The 18,677-nt window shown below is 31.4% G+C and overlaps 1 protein-coding gene across 5 annotated transcripts in view; it reads left to right on the top strand.

The window, feature by feature from the left end:
* The window catches only part of LOC134724656 (uncharacterized), a 38,710-nt gene extending 20,633 nt beyond the window's left edge, over positions 1-18,077 (top strand). For 3 of the 5 annotated variants that reach the window (XM_063587809.1, XM_063587807.1, XM_063587811.1), the window contains exons 2-5: positions 13,283-13,625; positions 14,816-15,273; positions 16,430-16,863; positions 17,598-18,077. In XM_063587809.1, coding sequence (XP_063443879.1) covers positions 13,292-13,625; positions 14,816-15,273; positions 16,430-16,863; positions 17,598-18,048 — 1,677 coding nt within the window. In that variant the 5' untranslated portion in view covers positions 13,283-13,291 and the 3' untranslated portion in view covers positions 18,049-18,077. Of the gene's footprint in view, positions 1-2,778; positions 2,899-10,665; positions 10,896-13,282; positions 13,626-14,815; positions 15,274-16,429; positions 16,864-17,597 lie in introns of those variants that run through there. The other 2 variants (XM_063587810.1, XM_063587808.1) reach the window with 2 other exon arrangements.
* Positions 18,078-18,677: the final 600 nt, after the last annotated feature.

The following is an 18,677-nucleotide window of genomic DNA, read 5'->3' as shown; positions in this document are numbered from 1 at the left end:
GCGAAAATAAGCGAAAATTGACACCCTGCGAAAATAACCCGCTATATACGGTCTTTGCTATATATGCTTTGTTTGTCTGTTTGGTATAGTGTTGCTCGCTCACTTGTTGTCTGATTTTTTTGATTAGCTGTATAACAGCAGTGTTTACGTATACGTATGAAATGCTTACAGCGAGGTGATTTATTTTTCTCTCCAATTTTTAAATTCAAAAATAGACGAGAACACACCCGCGAAATCGCGGGCATTTAGAACGTATGTAAACTGTTGTAGGATAGTTTTTTTGTAAACAACTGGAGAATTTCAGGAAAGGTATCAAAAGTCATAGATACTTGCGGACAGTATATTATTCAGCTCCACTTTTTTTTTCAAAAATGCAAACGTGAAAATAATTGTCCTGTCCCCAAGTACTAATGATATTTCTGTAAAATTTAAAAACAGTCCTAAACGGAAGTCTTTACATGACTCCCAAGTCAGTCCGATGACGGAAAAAAATATCTGGATCCCTTCCCCCCCCCCCCCCCCCCCAAAAAAAAAAATAACCCAAAGCTCAATAATCGTATGCAAGGATGACAAATGCGACTATTCATGGTACATAAAGGACACAGGTGCATGATGATTAATTTGTGGAAGGAAGAGAAGCGACACACAAAATGAGGTCTTCTCGTGTAATAGTATAGATTATTTCAGTTCCTTCTTTATGTTGACAGGAGTTGTTCTTGCGTGGCCTTGATGGGATGTGTCGATCTTCTTTTGCAGCGGGTTTCTCAACTTGATCCCAATCCCATATAAAAGAGAAGGGAAGTCATAAAAAACAAATATTGCAAACGCGCAAATGTCCTATAAAAAAGCATAAATTAATGTCCTAGTATGATTTGAAGTGCAAGTGTCCAACATAAAAAGTGCAAATGTCCTATGAAAAAGCGAAACTGTCATATGAAAAAACGCAAACGTCCCGTGTCGTTAGAAATATGGGTCAACAACTTTAGATGAAAGACTGTTTGCCTTTCTATTTTTTGTTTCAAGTATTGCACATGAAAACATCCCCTCGGAAAGAACGGACTACTAGTACTAAATAGAAGTCTCAGGATTAACGTATTTTCGTTGTTAATAAATTTTGAATAATTCTACGACGGAATATTTCAACGTAACTAGAGTGATCGAAAAAGTGAGGAGAAATATTTCAAGATTTATAACACCGAGTTCTAAATTGTACTCGAGTACTAGGCCTTCCGAGCGAGTATCCGAGTACTCGAGTCATTAATGCAATCCCAACTTTATATGTATAATTAATTTAAAAAAAGGACAAATTACATCAATTCAGGCTCAGGAAAAAGGGTTTTCTACGTAATCAAAAATAACATTTCCAATAATTAAAAAATCCTGTTCGAATCCGATACCAATATTATAATGTCACCTGTTAATGTCTCTGTCAGGCTCAACAATTGAATTGAGATATAATTGCTATAAACACGGGTCATTATCACACTATTCGTACACTAAATTGATGTAATTTGAAAAAATAGGCAGGACAGGAGTTTTGAGTAAAAAAAAGTCATGATGAGACACTTAAAAAAAAAGTTATGATGACGATTTATGTAAATAAAGTCATGATAAACTAAAAAAAAAAAAGCAGGACCAGTGGAGTGAAAAATAAAAAGGCATGACCGAGATTACAGCTAAAAAATATGCAGGACAAAATTTTTCATCCTAGCCCCCCCCCCCCCCCTTCCCCCCTAAAAATCAAATGGTAGCTCCCTAACACACACAAATGGAATAATACATGGCAAAGTCCGTATTGGATACTGTATCACCACAAGAAACCAATATGCGTCCCGAGGGCCGAAGGTCCCGTGAGCTGATATTGGTAGAGTGGTGATACAGCTTGCGATATAGAGTTTACCATGTATTGTTCTGTTTATCATATTATACTTTAATAAATCAAGATTTATGGGATACCATTTTTTTGTATGAAAATATAAGCAAGAAAAGTACTTTTTTGATTTTCCTGTATTTTTTTAAGCTAACTTTTTTATAGACTTCTTTTAAGTTTAAGACCATGTAGATTCAGATTCAGATTCAATATTTTATTATTATAGTCTCACTACTTGCAATACATAAATATACAGTACATACAGAGTATATACAGAGTATAAAACAGACAATACACAAATATAAAATACAAGTACCAGTATGTAAAGAATTATGAAAGATCGTAAAACAATTTTTATATGACATACGATTATTAAAATGTATTAAAATGCATTCACTAACGAAACTGTCCTGTCATTTAAACAAAATTGATATTTTCCAAAAAAAACCCAAACATTACAAAGTTACAACATGGGCTGATTTATATCAAATTAATATCATAAGATGTAGAAATCTTTAAAGTTTTATTGTTTATTTTGCGTTGATATTAATCATGATCATTTTAAGAAAAAAAAGCAAGAAAAACATTTCTTAAAAAGTTTGCTATCTATTCTAATCAAATTAAAATCGTAAAAATTTGCATTATAATTGTTTAACCCATCAGGTAATGAAAACAAATCTCACGAAAATTATTAGATTACAAAATTACTGATTTTTGCACTTAACATTTGATAAATCTAAAAAAAAAAACAGGAGACGGATCTGTCACATACTTTATAAGTTTTTAAGTTCCTTTATTTGTTAACTATCAATTTATAAACGTCTATATCGACTATAAATCTTGTTATTTTTAAACGAAGGTACGAACATCCTTAAGATACACTGACTGAATTAATTTGGGAAGTATCAGGAAACGGATTAATTACTATTGATGATGGCTATATAAATACACATGTTACTCATATAATTTCACAAACTTTCTTTTTTATTCATTTTATAACACTGAATATATATTTCAATTTTTCAATAGTAAGTATATTTTATATTCTTAACTGTATATATATTTTAAATGTTACCGTGTTTATGTAAATACTAAATTTAATAACAATAATGCATGTAAATACTAAATCAGATAACAATAATGTATGTAAATACCAAATCAAATAACAACAATTTGTATTCACAAGAACGACATGGGACGATAGAGATGCGGGTTTGGACAAATGTAATGAGTTAATGTCTATTTGATTGAATAATATAAATATATAATCCAATTCAGAGAGACTATATCAATTTGATACAACAGATTATCAATTTGATACAACAGATTATCAATTTGATACAACAGATTATCAATTTGATACAACAGATTCTCAATTTGATACAACAGATTATCTATTTGATACAACAGATTATCAATTTGATACAACAGATTATCAATTTGATACAACAGATTATCAATTTGATACAACAGATTATCAATTTGAAACAACAGATTATCAATTTGATACAACAGATTATATCAATTTGATACAGAGAGAATAATACATTGTACATGACAAAATCCGTATCATTTGTCGTATTATCATCTCTAGATACCAATATCAGCCCGAGGGCCTCAAGGCCAGAGTCTTCGGACTTGGGACAGGCGCAATAATGCGGCGGGGTTAAATATGTTTATGAGATCTCAACCCTCCCTATATGCATTTTTACGCCTGTCCCAAGTCAGGAGCCTCTGGCCTTTATTAGTCTTGTATTATTTTTAATTTTAGTTTCTTGCGTATAATTTAGAGTTTATTAATCCGTTCATTATCACTGAACTAGTATATACATGTAAAGTATTAAGGGCCAGCTGAAGGACACCTCCGGCCCCGGGTGCGGGAATTTCTCGCTGTATTGAAGACCTATTGGTGACCTTCTGCTGTTGTCTGTTCTATAGTCGGGTTGTTGTCTCTTTGACACATTCCACATTTCCATTCTCAATTTTATATCCTTTTTTTACAAATAATAATAAACGTGTATCAATAATCAAGTTGTCTTGGTTATACCAGATCTCATTTTAAATCTATGTTAAAAAAAAACAGTTGTTGTTGTTGATAAATCCAACTGCTTCTAATATTACAGAAATTACACTGTTGTTCCCTGTAGCAGTTTTTAAGAATACAGTTGCTTCTGGATAATAATTTCAACCAGTACTTCACTATTTCTACATGATTCTAAAATATCTCAGAGGATATCTATACACTGATTCAAAACAAATCACAACATTTGTTGTGCACTGTTTGACACCTAATATGTTTATGCAAAAATCAAGCTTTATAGAAGCCTCGTATTTCGTTCTCATTTATCCAACTTTTTAGAAATTTTTGGCAGTAAAGGTAAAAAAAAAGTTGGATAGATGAGATCAAAGGTAATCGAGAACAAAGGGTTTTTCAATTAGAGTTTGAGTTAAATGACAGGTGAAAAATAAAACTGAAAATTAGGCTACTCGGATTAAATTTTCTGTAGTATTTAAATTTATTTAGCATAGCATGTTAAAATGTGCAACTGACATTATAAGTTAATGTAATTTATTGGTACCGTTTATTTTATTACTACCACTGGGTCGATGCCCCTGCTGGTTGACTATTAGTCCCGGAGGGCATCACCAGCCCAGTAGCCAGTACTTCGGTACTGGCATGAAAATACGGATTCTGTGTGTTATTTAAATTTGCTGTTTCAAAATATTAGAAAATATTATAAATTAAGGAATGTATCTCCCTCATGCAAAGCTCTGATTCCTTTCACGAATTTGGCTATACTTTTTGGAACTTTTGGATTATAGCTCTTCATCTTTTATATAAGCTTTGGATTTCAAATATTTTGGCCACGAGCATCACTGAAGAGACATGTATTGTAGAATGCGCATCTGGTGCAAGAAAATTGGTACCGTTAATTTTATTAATCATCTGAAAGTATTTTAAAGTTTTTTAACCGTTAATTAAAATTTGAAACTGGATATAAAAATATCAGTTGCGTTTTTATTCATTTAGAGATTTTTCATTGAGGTGGAGCTTTTTTTGTGTAATAGATACTCTTCATTCGCTTTTTTCTGTTCTTCTGACCAAATGATCCAAATGGGACAAAATATAAGTTGAATATGTTTTATTACACAGACTGACAGAACAAAATTCAAACAACATATATCTTTACTATTAAATGTTCTATACATGTAGGTACCACGTTTAGTCGCATTAACATCCTCTTTTATGATTATTCCGTTTGTGTTATTTTGGGAGATAAAAAAAGGCGTCCGGATACTAAAATAACAAGTTTATTAATAAATTACAAACAGTTCCGTACCTTTACGCTAGCTTCCCTTGGCCAGAAGTCAATAAAACTTCTGCAGCAGTATCTGAAGTGTTGTTGTTATAAGACTCTTTACATTATAAGTTTATTTATAAGAGAGAAGACGTTATTAAAGTCAAAATATATTTTATTGGCGAAGTAAGATCATGGCTTCTGTCGGTTACCAACCCACAAACAAAGGGTCTTTGGGCAACCGTAAATAAAATGCAAATAAAATAGATAAATAAAATTCAAAATTCAAATAAAAACTAAAATGAAATGAAAATTTTGAAATAATGGGGTGCTGAATTGAACCCTGGCAACAGATGTCCAAAATCAACATGAGAAATGCAATAATAATACAGTGATAAATCAAGTTCACTGAGAGTCGATATAACAGATAACTCTGACTGTTATATTGTGTAATAACAAGAATCTGACCGCAGTAACTACTAGCTAACAGATTCCCGAAGCCAATAACCTACTTCGCCGTTTGATAGACAATAAATAGATGAAAATAGATAATAGCATAAATTAAAATTGTAACTTGTATAAAATTAGATAGCTTTCAAATCTGACAAATAACATATTCCTTCTCACTGTAGTTTGGTTCAATCACTTATTTGGAATCTTGTGCTTGTATTGCAATCGTGGTAACATTTGAACAAAGCAAATTTGACTAAGGTAACAAATCTTGGAGAAAATCAAATCACTTATAAGTTAGGACCTATCGTATAGAACGGTTGTCCGATGTCATGTTCATTTTAGTGGATTACTTAATATTGCAGGGCCCTTCAAAAATGAGCATACGATTAGTTTATCTCTTTACTTAAAGTGCCCCATAACACTTTGACCTTGCTAAAAAATTGTGATACGAAAATGTATAAGAGAACACAAAAATAAGTAACTACAAACTTCCGAGCAACAACGAAGTTTTGGTGATTGAAAATCCCACTTTCCAAGCACGCTTTTGGAAACATGAAATATCTTAAATTGACAATCAATCAATAATCAGCTCTAGATTGGTAATTTACAATATAGAAAAATAAATAAAATTGATATGATAACAGATAAAAAATATTTGACTTGCCAACTGTTATATGTATGTTTGTAATCAGATATATGGTTGATACTTTTTATATTACCATTGGCTGAATTCTACTTTTACTATCAGAAAATAAACTAGAAGATCTGACATGAACTATTTTTAAACTTAATAGCGTGGTCGTAAACAGCTATATACCACCTTACAGCATTCACCAATAAACATAGTCCATACAGTATAATAGCAACAAAGGGTCCCGGCAAACAAGAAAACAAAGCCATATTTTAGTATAAATCAATTTAAACGTACAACAAGTATAAAAGACTGCGACACACTACAAGTTTGTGAGAATTTATCCCTACCGTAACCGGGGACATTGGTTAACAACGCAAAATGAAACAAAGTTGAGGTAGGTTTAACTCATTAGCTAGACACAAAACACAATACACAACTAACAAATAGACTAAAGACATCAAGTACCCACCTAAGAGTACTCGCAGTTACTGAAAGCATGTTCAGAGTCAATTCAAACTAGTTAATGAATCGTGTTGCCTAGACAAAAACTTTTAAAACTGAGGTGCAGTTAAGACCCCCCAAAAATTTGACTCTAAAAATAGCCGATGGAGAATAAGCCGTCTTAGGGGCGCTCGTCAATACGGCATTAAAACTTTTATCGTGTAATATTTTGTTTTGTTTGTTTAATTTTGTTTTTGTTTATTGTTTTGTTTTTGTTTTGTTTGTTTTTGTTTTGTTTGGTTTTGTTTTGTTTTGTTTTTGTTTTATTGCATATCATTAGTATGGCGTTCGACAATAATTATTATGCCAAATCATTTATGACTGCTTACAAAAAACTAGTATTCTCTAATAAACGTATATACATAAAATTCCATGTATAACTGTTCACAGTATTTAACACAATTACGTTGTTTCTCTTTCAGATAACAAAATCGTACTAATTAGCAATTTTATAGTCTGGGATATACGCAACTTTAATATCTATACTACAAAAGCAATAAAATCAATGCATCACCTAACTAATTTGAACTGTTCTTGACCTCTGCAATGATATACATAAGATTAAAGAAAACTATTAAAGACAAAAACTCGCTTAAGTTGTAAATTTTTATATCAACAATTTTCAGACGATAATTTATCAGAGATCTACGCATCTGGTAATACAGTTTGTAAACGTAACTTGCAGAAGTGTATACTATTTTTTCTGCTCTAATCGTTATTAGTGTTAATTAAAAGATTATAATTGCCAGTGAGACAACTATCCACTTGAAAGTACAAATGAAGTAAATGTAAGCAAATATAGTCAACCTTACGGCTTTCAACAATGAGAAAAACCCATACCATATAGTCTGCTATTAGAGGTCCCGACATGGAAAATATAAAACATTTCAATCGAGAAAACTAACGGCCTAATTTATAACAAAGCAGTTTACGAAAAACAAATATGACAGACATAGACCAACGAAGCCTTTTTCCAAGTATAGTAGTAAAAATATCTTGCCTTGCTGATCAATTTTCTAAAATTTGAGGCTAATGGAAACTTTAAAGTTAAAAATGCCCAAGTGGATCCCGAATTAATAGCTACTAGTTCCACTCATATGAAAAATCCAATATAAAAGCTAGTTTAAACAAACCCCGAAAAAAAACCAATAAAGATTCGTGACTTGAACGTCAAACACATGGCAATACTATTTTCAGCTTATGTAAATATTTGAAAATCAACAATTGATTATCTTGTCCATTACATGTAACATTTTATTTTTCTGGGCACGATTAAAACGTGCGCAAAAAAGGTTTATGAGTCATGACGGTTTACCCTTGTGCAAGACCTTAGTTTTGATCACATTATTTATACATAATACAGACAGGGCATGAATGATTTGTTGTGATCATGGTACATGAATAATATCCATAGATCTAAATCAACTGGTCCCCAATTACAAGACTGTGAAATTGCTTTCCTTAACCGAAACAGCTCGTTTCCAACTTATGACCTGAACCCTGCTAGCTCCAAGTCTTCTTTGCTCTCTTGCCTAATTAAAATTGGTTGTCAAATAAATATCTGATATAAAATGCATCATCATTGATATTTTGTTGATGAATTTTTATATACCTGCGAGATACCATTTATTTTTATATTTATACTTTATATTAAGTAGTGCAGATTTAGTTTCTGAAATTAGTGAAATGAATCTCTCTTTTATAAAGATGCGTGAAAATAAATCAAATTTAGGTATACTTGTGGTCAGAGTGATAAAAAGAGAAAAATGTAAAAATTCCTTCGTGATATATACACATACTAAAAATATGCACTGAATATAAAATGACTTGCGGGACTATACCTTCTCAGTGTAATTATAAAATAAATCAATGTTGAAATGTTTTCTAATCGTGGTGAGATATATAGATAAGAAACCAATTAACTAAATCAATCTTATTCTTATTCGTGGTATGGTCTCTCATAGTAAAAAGCAATCCGGATCAATATAGTATCCGCCATTTAGAATCGTTTTCTTATTATGCTCGAAATGTTACTACTCAAATCAATGCTAAAGCTAAAAATGTCATGTACTGAATTAGTTACATTAAAATTAAAGAATAAAAGATGTACCTTTTTTATTGATGTATTTAGATAAGGCATACTGCCACTTCTCTGACTGACATACATAAAAATGATCCTGCTGATGAATGAAATAATCCTAGATAACAAATTTCAGTTTCTGTTTCCGATGCGTAGCTATTTGACCTCACAGGTGGCTAAAGCCGTTTTCTTTACCCCAATTATATCACCTCTTTTAACGCCTTTACTTCTCAGGCATCATAAACCTTACAATAAATGTCAATATGAACAAATATAATTAAAATAATATACAACTATACAAATCCTTGATTTTATACACTAAATAAATATCAAAATGTGTGCAATGAAATTTGCATTTATAACCGAAAAAACAATCGGTTATAAAGACATTACTTCAAAATATGAATGAATATTATTTGAAATAAATATTAAATATAAATATCAGAGACATATTGTATTATATGTCGCTGTATACATGTATGTGCAACGCAATTTGGCTGACTGAAAAATAATCGGTTATAAAGACATTACTGTAGCTGCCGTATCAAATTTTATCAACTAGTTTCTTTTAACGGATGCTCAACTTTGAAATATAATTTACGATTTACTGCTGTCCTAAACACGCTAAAGAACAATAAATGATACCATAAATTAATTATTGCATTTGATGGTGTTAATGTCTCACAAGAAACCCCATTATTAAATAATAGTTAAACATACCTGATAATGGAACATTACCATTTTAATCTGCATTACGAAATGTAAATTGAATAGAAATACCTGGAACCTAGTTTTCATATTTTAATACCTCGATAAAAAGATACAAAAATATCAATATAACTGGAATTAGAAATTATGCGAATCAAAAATTTATTATACAATCATAAAAATAAATTAAAATAAATTCGCTCGTATTATAATAACTTTAGACAAAGATTTGTATACTATATATAAATCCTTGCTTTAGTAAATTGTCCAATAATTTATGAATTATCAAATTGAATGTGACCGATTTGAAATTAATTAATCAATAATCAGTTGAAATTGAAAAATTATTAAGATAAGTATTTACAATAATTATGCGTAAAATAAACTCAACAATCTGACCTTAGATATATATAGTTACTTCCTAGCAGACCGTGCATTCAAAATATTGTGAGGAGTGCTTTAGCTGGTAAAATTGATATGCCGTGTAATCGAATTAAGACATGCGCGTTACATTGACCTGTGCATGAACTGTAGCAAGTCTTGTCTTCCTCTGATAACGTGATTTAACGGTCAAGCCCTTTAAATCGAATTATAGTAATGAATGTTCATAATATACAGTAAAACGCTTACATTATTGAAATTAATAGAAACAAATTAGATTTTTTTTGGGAAAAAGCAGGAGCTGGGCTAAAAATTGATTTGTGAACTAAGAATTGATAGTAAAAAGCCAATACACTTTATTTTCGGAGTTTAAAACGATTTCAGGGGGGGTGTTCTAGTACATATGTTATATTTCCTATTTTGCAAATTCGGAATAGGCAGAGGGGAGATGTTATAGATATATTTTGAAATTCCAAATTTGCAAAATAGGAAATATAACAGCTTTGCAAACTTTCTTTTATTAAATACTTTATTTTCTATTCTCAAAATGAATTTGTAAAAATGGACAATTTAGAAGAAAAAAGATTTTACAGATGTTTGACAAATATTGATAATTATTTATTCATTAATTATACATGCTATATTTTGAATAAAAGAAAGAGTGTAGGCAATTAAGCCTAGTGTCAAAATTACATAGATTGTCGCAACATAGGTATACGAAAATCAATAATTTAGATGAAAGTGTCAGCTTGGTTGACAAGACAAAATTATGAGTGAATAATTAAAATGTTGTGGTCAGTTACGAAATTATGTAACGAAAATTTTCATCGGTAAATCGAAGAAAACCTGGGATCTCTAAGCACGTGAGCAACGACCTTTTTAAGCTAGTGTTTTGGGCTATTCGTCAGTTGCCATGAGATCTCAGTTGTTATAAAATATAGTTATTTTGGAATTCTTCGTTTTTACCAGGTAATTCATATTTAATATTTTAAAGCATACTTTTTATGAAAATTACATTTCACATTTACTTTTTAATTTAGTTTTATTTATTTAGTTTTATTCATTTAAAATGAGCGTTTTTATTTTATTACATTACGATTAATATAGATGATTTTTAAGTGAAAATATGCAGTAAACATTAATTCCGTAAACGTTATTTATTTTATAAATATTCAGTATTCCATGCGAATTTGTATACAAGAGGTTGGTGAAATCGAAACATAATTTATTTGTAGTAAAGCATAATTCTGTTATTTGCTTATATTCAATAATCAACGAAGTTTAGAGAAATCTTTGTTTGTCGCTTTGGTTTATCTTGACAACAGAACATACAGAAAATATTTGTTGTTTCAAGTATATTGAAATCGTACCGATGCAGGATTGATCTCCAGAACAGAAATATTTGTGTATACGTTATAGCAAGTAACATTCAGTATATTACAGCTTGACAATATTATCTATGTACGATTCAAACTATATATATTGTATGCATTTATTTGAAATTGTATTACAAGAGTTGCCATGAGATCTCAGTTGTAATAAAATATAGTTATTTTGGAATTCTTCGTTTTTACCAGGCAAGCTAAAGTCCAGACGACATAGGTTGAAAGAAAAGTACGACATTTATATGAAGATATATAAACAAAATCAAAAGCAATTCAAGCACATTGGTTATAAAATACTGGCACAGAAATATCAATAGCACACCGTGACTAAATGAATGTTCAGCAGATTCATTTTTTAAAATGTTGATCTAAAAATATTTCTGATTTGTGGGTTTCTTCTGTATAATTGATGAAACATTTATTCATTATTGACATTATTTAATATATACTAAATTTTATTTAAAAATAAAATGTAACAAGTTTACTATCGCCTATTTTTATATAATATTTTGTAGATAATATTAAAACATACAGGAACAAATTTACTGTCAAGTTTTAGAAAGACACCTTATTATTACTTAACAAACAACCCAATAATTAACAAAAATAAAAAGTTGGCTAAATGAGAATGCCTTATTTAAAAAAAGTTGGATAAATGAGAGGACACCAATTTTACAACCATAACATGAAATACTACTAATGTAAGCATCAAATAAATTCAAATATGTAAAAACATTCAAATACAATGACGAAACCTTCGACTTTAAACCAAATATAGTTTTTATACGCCCGTCAAAATTTTGACGGGACGTATTATGGTATACACATGTCCTGTGTCAGTCTGTCTATCCGTCCGTCTGTCCGTCTGTCCGGCGTAAACATGTCGCACCGTAACTTGAGAACGACGCATCCAAATTTCATGAAACTTAATACAGTTGTTTCTTATGATGGTCAAATGATCTGTATACTTTTTGGTGAAAATTAGATTTAAACTTTTTAAATTACGGCACTTTGTAACTAAAACAGGGGTGTGTTTTTTTCACATGTCGCACTGTATCTCAAAAACGATTCTTGATTATGGCTTTAAACTTTAAACACTTCTTAGTTATATTAATCTTAATATCCGTATACTTTTTGGTGATGATTTAAAATTTCATTTTTGAGTTATTGAGTATTTTGTCAAAAAGGGGAAGTTTTTTTTTTACATGTCGCGCCATATCTCAAAATCGATTTATGATTATTGCTACAAACTTTACACATGTCTTTATTATATTAATCTTAAGATCTGTATACTTTTTGATGATGATTCAAAATTTCATTTTTGAGTGATTAAGTATTTTGTAAAAAAGGGGGAGGTTTTTTTTACATGTTGTGCCGTATCTCTATAATAATTTATGATTATTGCTTAAAACTTTACACACTTCTTTGTTATATTGATCTAAAGATCTGTATTCTTTTTGGTGATGATTCAAAATTTTATTTTTGAGTTATTGAGTATTTTGTTAAACAGGGGATTTTTTTTAAATGTCGCGCCGTATCTCTATAATAATTTATGATTATTGCTTTAAACTTTACACACTGTTTTGTTATATCAATTTAAAGATCTGTATACTTTTTGGTTTTGATTCAAAATTTTATTTTAGTGATATTTAGTTTTTTGTAAAAAAAAAAACAGGGCGGGGGGTTTCCCACCGTGTCTCACAAACTATATATGGTTATTGCTTAAAACTTTCTCCGAAACTATTTATGATTATTGCATATAACTTCCACATAAGACGTCGGGCGTATCATGCGCTCATGGCGCAGCTGTTTATTCTACTTTGCTAAGCGAAATGTGTTTGAGCTTTAGCAAATTTACTGTTAAAATGTTTTCCAATTGTTGGGTCTGAGACTTTTCTGGTCCAAAATTGTTATTTTCGTGTTTAATTAAACAAATTTAAGTGACCATGCATGCACCATTTATATTTTCAGATAAAGAAAATGGCACGTGAAGCATGCAATAGTCAGTTTAAAAACTTGGCCAAAGTCTATGAACAAGATGCTGCCGAAAGTATAAAGAAATACGAAGTACTAAAAGATTTAGATTTGTTTGTCCTAGACAACTCAATAAGAGAGAGCACAGTAGGCCAGCTTAGAGGTCACACCATTGAAAACAAGTGGAAAGTTTATGACGAAGTTAAAAAATGTGGATTTAAGCATACAATAGTTGCCTCCTTCAACCACAGCACTCGTGTAGATGATGTCTTTATCAAACAACTCATTGAAAAAGGAGAGGATCGTGCAAGTCTTTGGGCTTTCTCAGAAATAACTGAAGGTCAGTTACTTATAATTACATTAGATGTATATTTCATTATGATACGTTATTCTGATAGGCTAAGTGCACATCACATTTTATCCCTTAAACAATTGCATGACTCAATAAAACTTATCATTCATGATAACACGAGGTCCCAACATAAGTGCACAGGTAAATTAAATTAAAAAAAAAACGTGTTTTCATGATCCTAGCTAAACAATGTAATTGTAAGTATTAGTTGCTTCTTTTTGTAACTTCATAAGGTTGTAAAAGCGTTGACCGTGCGCATATTTTTTAGAATGAAGCGCGGAAATATAAACTGTACTTCGGTCAACGCTTTTACACCCCAATGAAGTACTAAAAAGAAGCATTCAATTCTTAAATAAAGTCATTGTTCTGAATATGTATTTAAAATAAAATCAAAGTTTAACAGCATCAAGCATTCAATGTATAATAAGGAAAGAGATGTCACGTAGAAAGAAAAAAAACCATAAGTCAATGGAGAAAAAAGACGGACAGAGAGACCATGCTCAGAAATATTTATTATCAGAAAAACAAATGTCCTAAGTCAGGAATCTGATGTACAGTAGTTATCGTCTGTTTAATTTATGTAGTTCATATGTGTTTCTCGTTTCTCGTTTTTATATAGATTGGACCGTTGGTTTTCCCGTTTGAATGGTTTTACATTGGGAATTTTTTGGGGCCCTTTATGTTCGGTGAGAGCCAAGGCTCCGTGTTGAAGACCGTAACTTGACCTATAATAGATTACTTTAATTTATAAGTTGTTATTTGAATGGAGAGTTGTCCCATTGGCACTCATGCCACACCTTCCTATATCTAAAGACTCCCCACACTATACGAGATGGACTCTGTGCCACAGAAATATCAGCAGCTTTGTCTATACGTCTCGTAAACCCCAACTTATTATTGTTTTGTAAACATTGTTTTACATTGTTCTTGGGCAGGATTGTTAAAGTGAACATCTGTTATATATTTATCACTGTCACTGCATTCAAAAATCAGATCAAGCAACAAGGTCAAAATCAGGAACATGATTGAATTATGAAATAAGTTAATAACAATTTTGGCTTTATAACTATTTTGATTTGAGCATCACTGATGAGTCTTATGTCTGACGTATTAAATTATAATCCCGGTACCTTTGATAACTACAATTGTGACATTGTACATGCATATGCTCTTTTCAGCAATAAAGAAGAAAGTTCCTGACACTGAACGCATACCTGTAGGTCTAAGGAAAATGAAAGAAGCTGGTCTGTATAACGTTATCTTCGAAATCGATCTTGGAGATTCTACGTACGATTTTGACAGATTCACAACAAAAGAGATGTGCGCATTGCTTAAAAAATGGGTAGACTGGGTTTTTAAAAATTTGGGTACACAGGCAAAAGTATTCGTAAGTTTCAGAGACCTCCCAGATGCTATGCCAACTGATTCCGAAAGAGTTTTTGAAGTAACTGATTTCTTATGTAAACTACCATTATTTGGTCTGATGTTTGAGGAACCAAGAGGGCAATCTCTTCCAGAGGAATGTGGCGCCTGGGCAAAACATATACGAAAGGTCATGAATGCCAATAATTTTAAAGGTCATCTCTTGGTGCATGTCCACGAGAAATTTGGTTACTGTGATGCTGTAGCTTTGCAGGTATGTGATTGCAATAAAAGTTACATGTCTTTAATTATCATAATGTATTGCATGTATATATCTCTCACTGATAAGTTGCTTAAAAGTTTTCCAAACCGGAAGTCGGTAATAAAGTGGTAAATTCCTTGTTGACCAAATCATCTTAAATTTGTTGCCTATTTACAAAAAGAAAGTAGAACAAGAGAATTAAATGGTAGGGAAAAAATGTCGTTCAAAACACTTTTAAAACAGCTATGTATCGCTTTTATAGATTGTGATGTATTGTTATTCAAATGCGAAACATTTAAAGAAACACAGAGACATTAAAACTCATAAATCGAAATAATATGCCAACGCCATGGCTTCAAAAGAATACAGACAAACAAATGTACACACAACACAACATAGAAAACTATGACCTATGAAATACTCCTTAGAATACATTTCTTTCTAACGCAAACGACTAAGCGCACACATGTTGTGATCATTTGTTTCTAACATACGTTTGCAAAGTTTACATTAAATTTGACAAACTAGCACTCTCTGAAAGTGCGTCTACCAGGTTGTCGTTCATCGTTTGTCAGTACATTTGTCTCTAACTTCAATCTTGAATTTTAGTAAAATCATAAGAAAACATTGGAACAATCTGTAAAAAGACAAACAATGCAGTGAAATCTCCGCCCTTAGTAGTGCCTATCATAGCATATAAACGTAACAAAAATATAAAAGAATAAATTGCTAAATCAAGGCAGTAGTTAAGAGACTTTGGAATATGGACCCAAGCAAAAATTCACGAAACACTGTAAGTGATAATCTTAATTATAGGCAACACTCTTATAGAAGATAGAGGGGAACAACGGTGTAAGGTTTTGAGATTTATTACGTATGTAAGTTGAAGGAACCGCATTTAATTATAACCGCATAATAAGTGAGTCTGTTTAGTATACGTATTTATCAACAGCATATGTATTCATTAATGAAAGTTCAAACAGGGTCAGTAAACACTTATATCTAATCAAACGATGTATTTGTTTCTACTTTTGTATCGTTAAGCAAATTAGTGTTTTTGAAAATTTTAGACTTTAAAAATATCATATTAAACAAATTTGGAAAAAATGTCATCGATATTAGGTAATTATATTTGTAAACAAATTGTAGTATTTTATTCAATATTTAGGTACTTATGGATGGAGCAGATGGAATTTGGGCTAGTGTAATAAAAGAAGGTGCTGCCATGGGAAATGCCCCATCTATAGTCACAATACTTAATATGATTAGAATGGGAAACAAAAAAGTGCTGAAAAAGTTTAATTGCACGTACCTGAGAAAAGCAGCAATAAACATGACCAGAATCACCACTGGAGTTGATCCCCACATCAAACAGCCTGTTTATGGTGCACGTGCTCTCGACTTCGTTTTTGATTTGAATGCTGAAGAATTTGATTTTGCCGAATTTTTCGAGGAACAAGCTCCTATTCGAATAACCACTCTTTCATCAGCAAAAATGGTCCAAACTAAGTTAGTCAATTATTTTGGCGAGAACGAAGACTTTACTATAGAGCGAGCCAATCTAATGAAGGAAGTCATGCTAGAAGATTTACGAGCAAACAGGTTTGTTTACATTTTGTATAAACACAGGTAGAAAAAGCATGTAAAATTACTATGTGAATATTCAGTAAAATTGTGACTTGAAAGATCTTTAGATTTTGTTTGTGCATAATTTGTTCCAATTTTATTTATCAATTTGCAGCAAAGAGTTTTATTTTAATGTCAGTTTCATAAGCTTGATCCAAATGCATAAAATCATCTCGATAAACAATGATTTTAAACTCAGTGTTTGAATAAATATAGATAGGGAGATGCTGTATGATTGCCAATGAGACAACTACCAATCATATGTTAATTTCTAATAGCACAATTTAAATTAAGCAACTATTTTCTTTAAATATACGAGTAGTCAATCACTGTTTACAAATAGTTTTTAATCAGCATCTGCACCGGCATTGTATTACTAATATTTCATGAAAAGGAGGGATTTTTCTATAATTCTTGGTTTAAATTTGAAACCATTTTCCTTGTTTTCTTTTCATTGCACAATTTTCATCGACCTCACCATAGTTATATCTAATAAAAACATTGTATTGCACAACCCTGTCGACGCAAATACATTCTAGAATATAAACACTTTAATTAAAAAGTAAAAATAATTTAAAATTACGTTCAAATTACAAGGTATAAATAAACCGTGAACACTGCTTCATCACCGAACAAAGACAAATTAATGTTTGGGTTAGTACTTTTTTCTATTTTCACAAGTAAACTGTTCATGTTTTTATTATATTTAGGAAAGAAGAGTATATGAGTAAATGTGGGTTAGCTGTTTTGTTCGACCGAGCTGGGGGAAAACTCACAGATGAAATAAGGGATGAAATCGCCAACGATCCAATGAAGACACCACATGGACAAAACCTACTTACAGAAATCCGTGAAAGATGGGACGAATGGGACCTGAAAGATAAAGTTCAAGGTGATAACCTCCTGGATTTCGACTCCTTCTACAATGGTTTCATGGCCCCATATTTTGCCTGTTACAGATGTAACGATACCAAAAAAGCGTTGCAGGCCCTCGATATGGATAGCGACAATTCCGTTGATTGGTCGGAATTCTGCGTCTTTTTGAAATGGGCAATGAAGCAATATCCTAAAACAATTATAACTGCAGATGATTTACTCGAAGTAGCTTTCCGAAAAGGGTTAATTCCTTGTATGAGAGATGAAATGGTTGCCAAAAAGTAAAAACGAAAACAATTACTAAGTATATTGTATCTTTAAACCTACAGCAACTTATATTTGTAATAAACTGCGTATATATCTATACAATGCATCTGCTTGCAACTGCTAATAGTATATTAACCTATAGCTGTACAATGTAACCTATGGAAGTGCAACCCGAGTATAAATCCCAATAACCGAAAATTATACCATAGCTATCCATGGTATAATTTTCACCATTATACCATGGTTTTGTTGTATAAGGAATGCAAAAGAAAAAAATGTCAAGACCTGGCCGCGGCCGCCTGAATTTTTTTGATAGAAACAACAAAGTTAGTGTGGGGCCACTAAGCTAAACTGCCCGCTTTGCACCAGCTGAAATAAATGATTGCTTAGGGTGGGAATCGAACCCACATACACCAACTCTGTTGTCCTATATTTTAAATGAACCAAGATTCGCTCCTAGAACAAACCAAAAAGTTTTTAAAAATATGTTGATTTTCGGTTATTAAATCATTGTAAATGGTAAACTTTCTATAGTCTCCACTGTACAGCTACATTTGCATGAATTACATCGAACCGTTAATTTGGCAAGACGGGTTAGTTTATAGGGGATTGGGGGAGGGGGAAGTGGAGGAAGCATGCCCCTTTTA

The sequence above is a fragment of the Mytilus trossulus genome, chromosome 7 (genome assembly GCF_036588685.1).
Source record: "Mytilus trossulus isolate FHL-02 chromosome 7, PNRI_Mtr1.1.1.hap1, whole genome shotgun sequence".
NCBI lineage: Eukaryota > Metazoa > Mollusca > Bivalvia > Mytilida > Mytilidae > Mytilus > Mytilus trossulus.
Note: the sequence above shows the minus strand (reverse complement) of the source record. Positions and strands in the feature narration are given on the sequence as shown.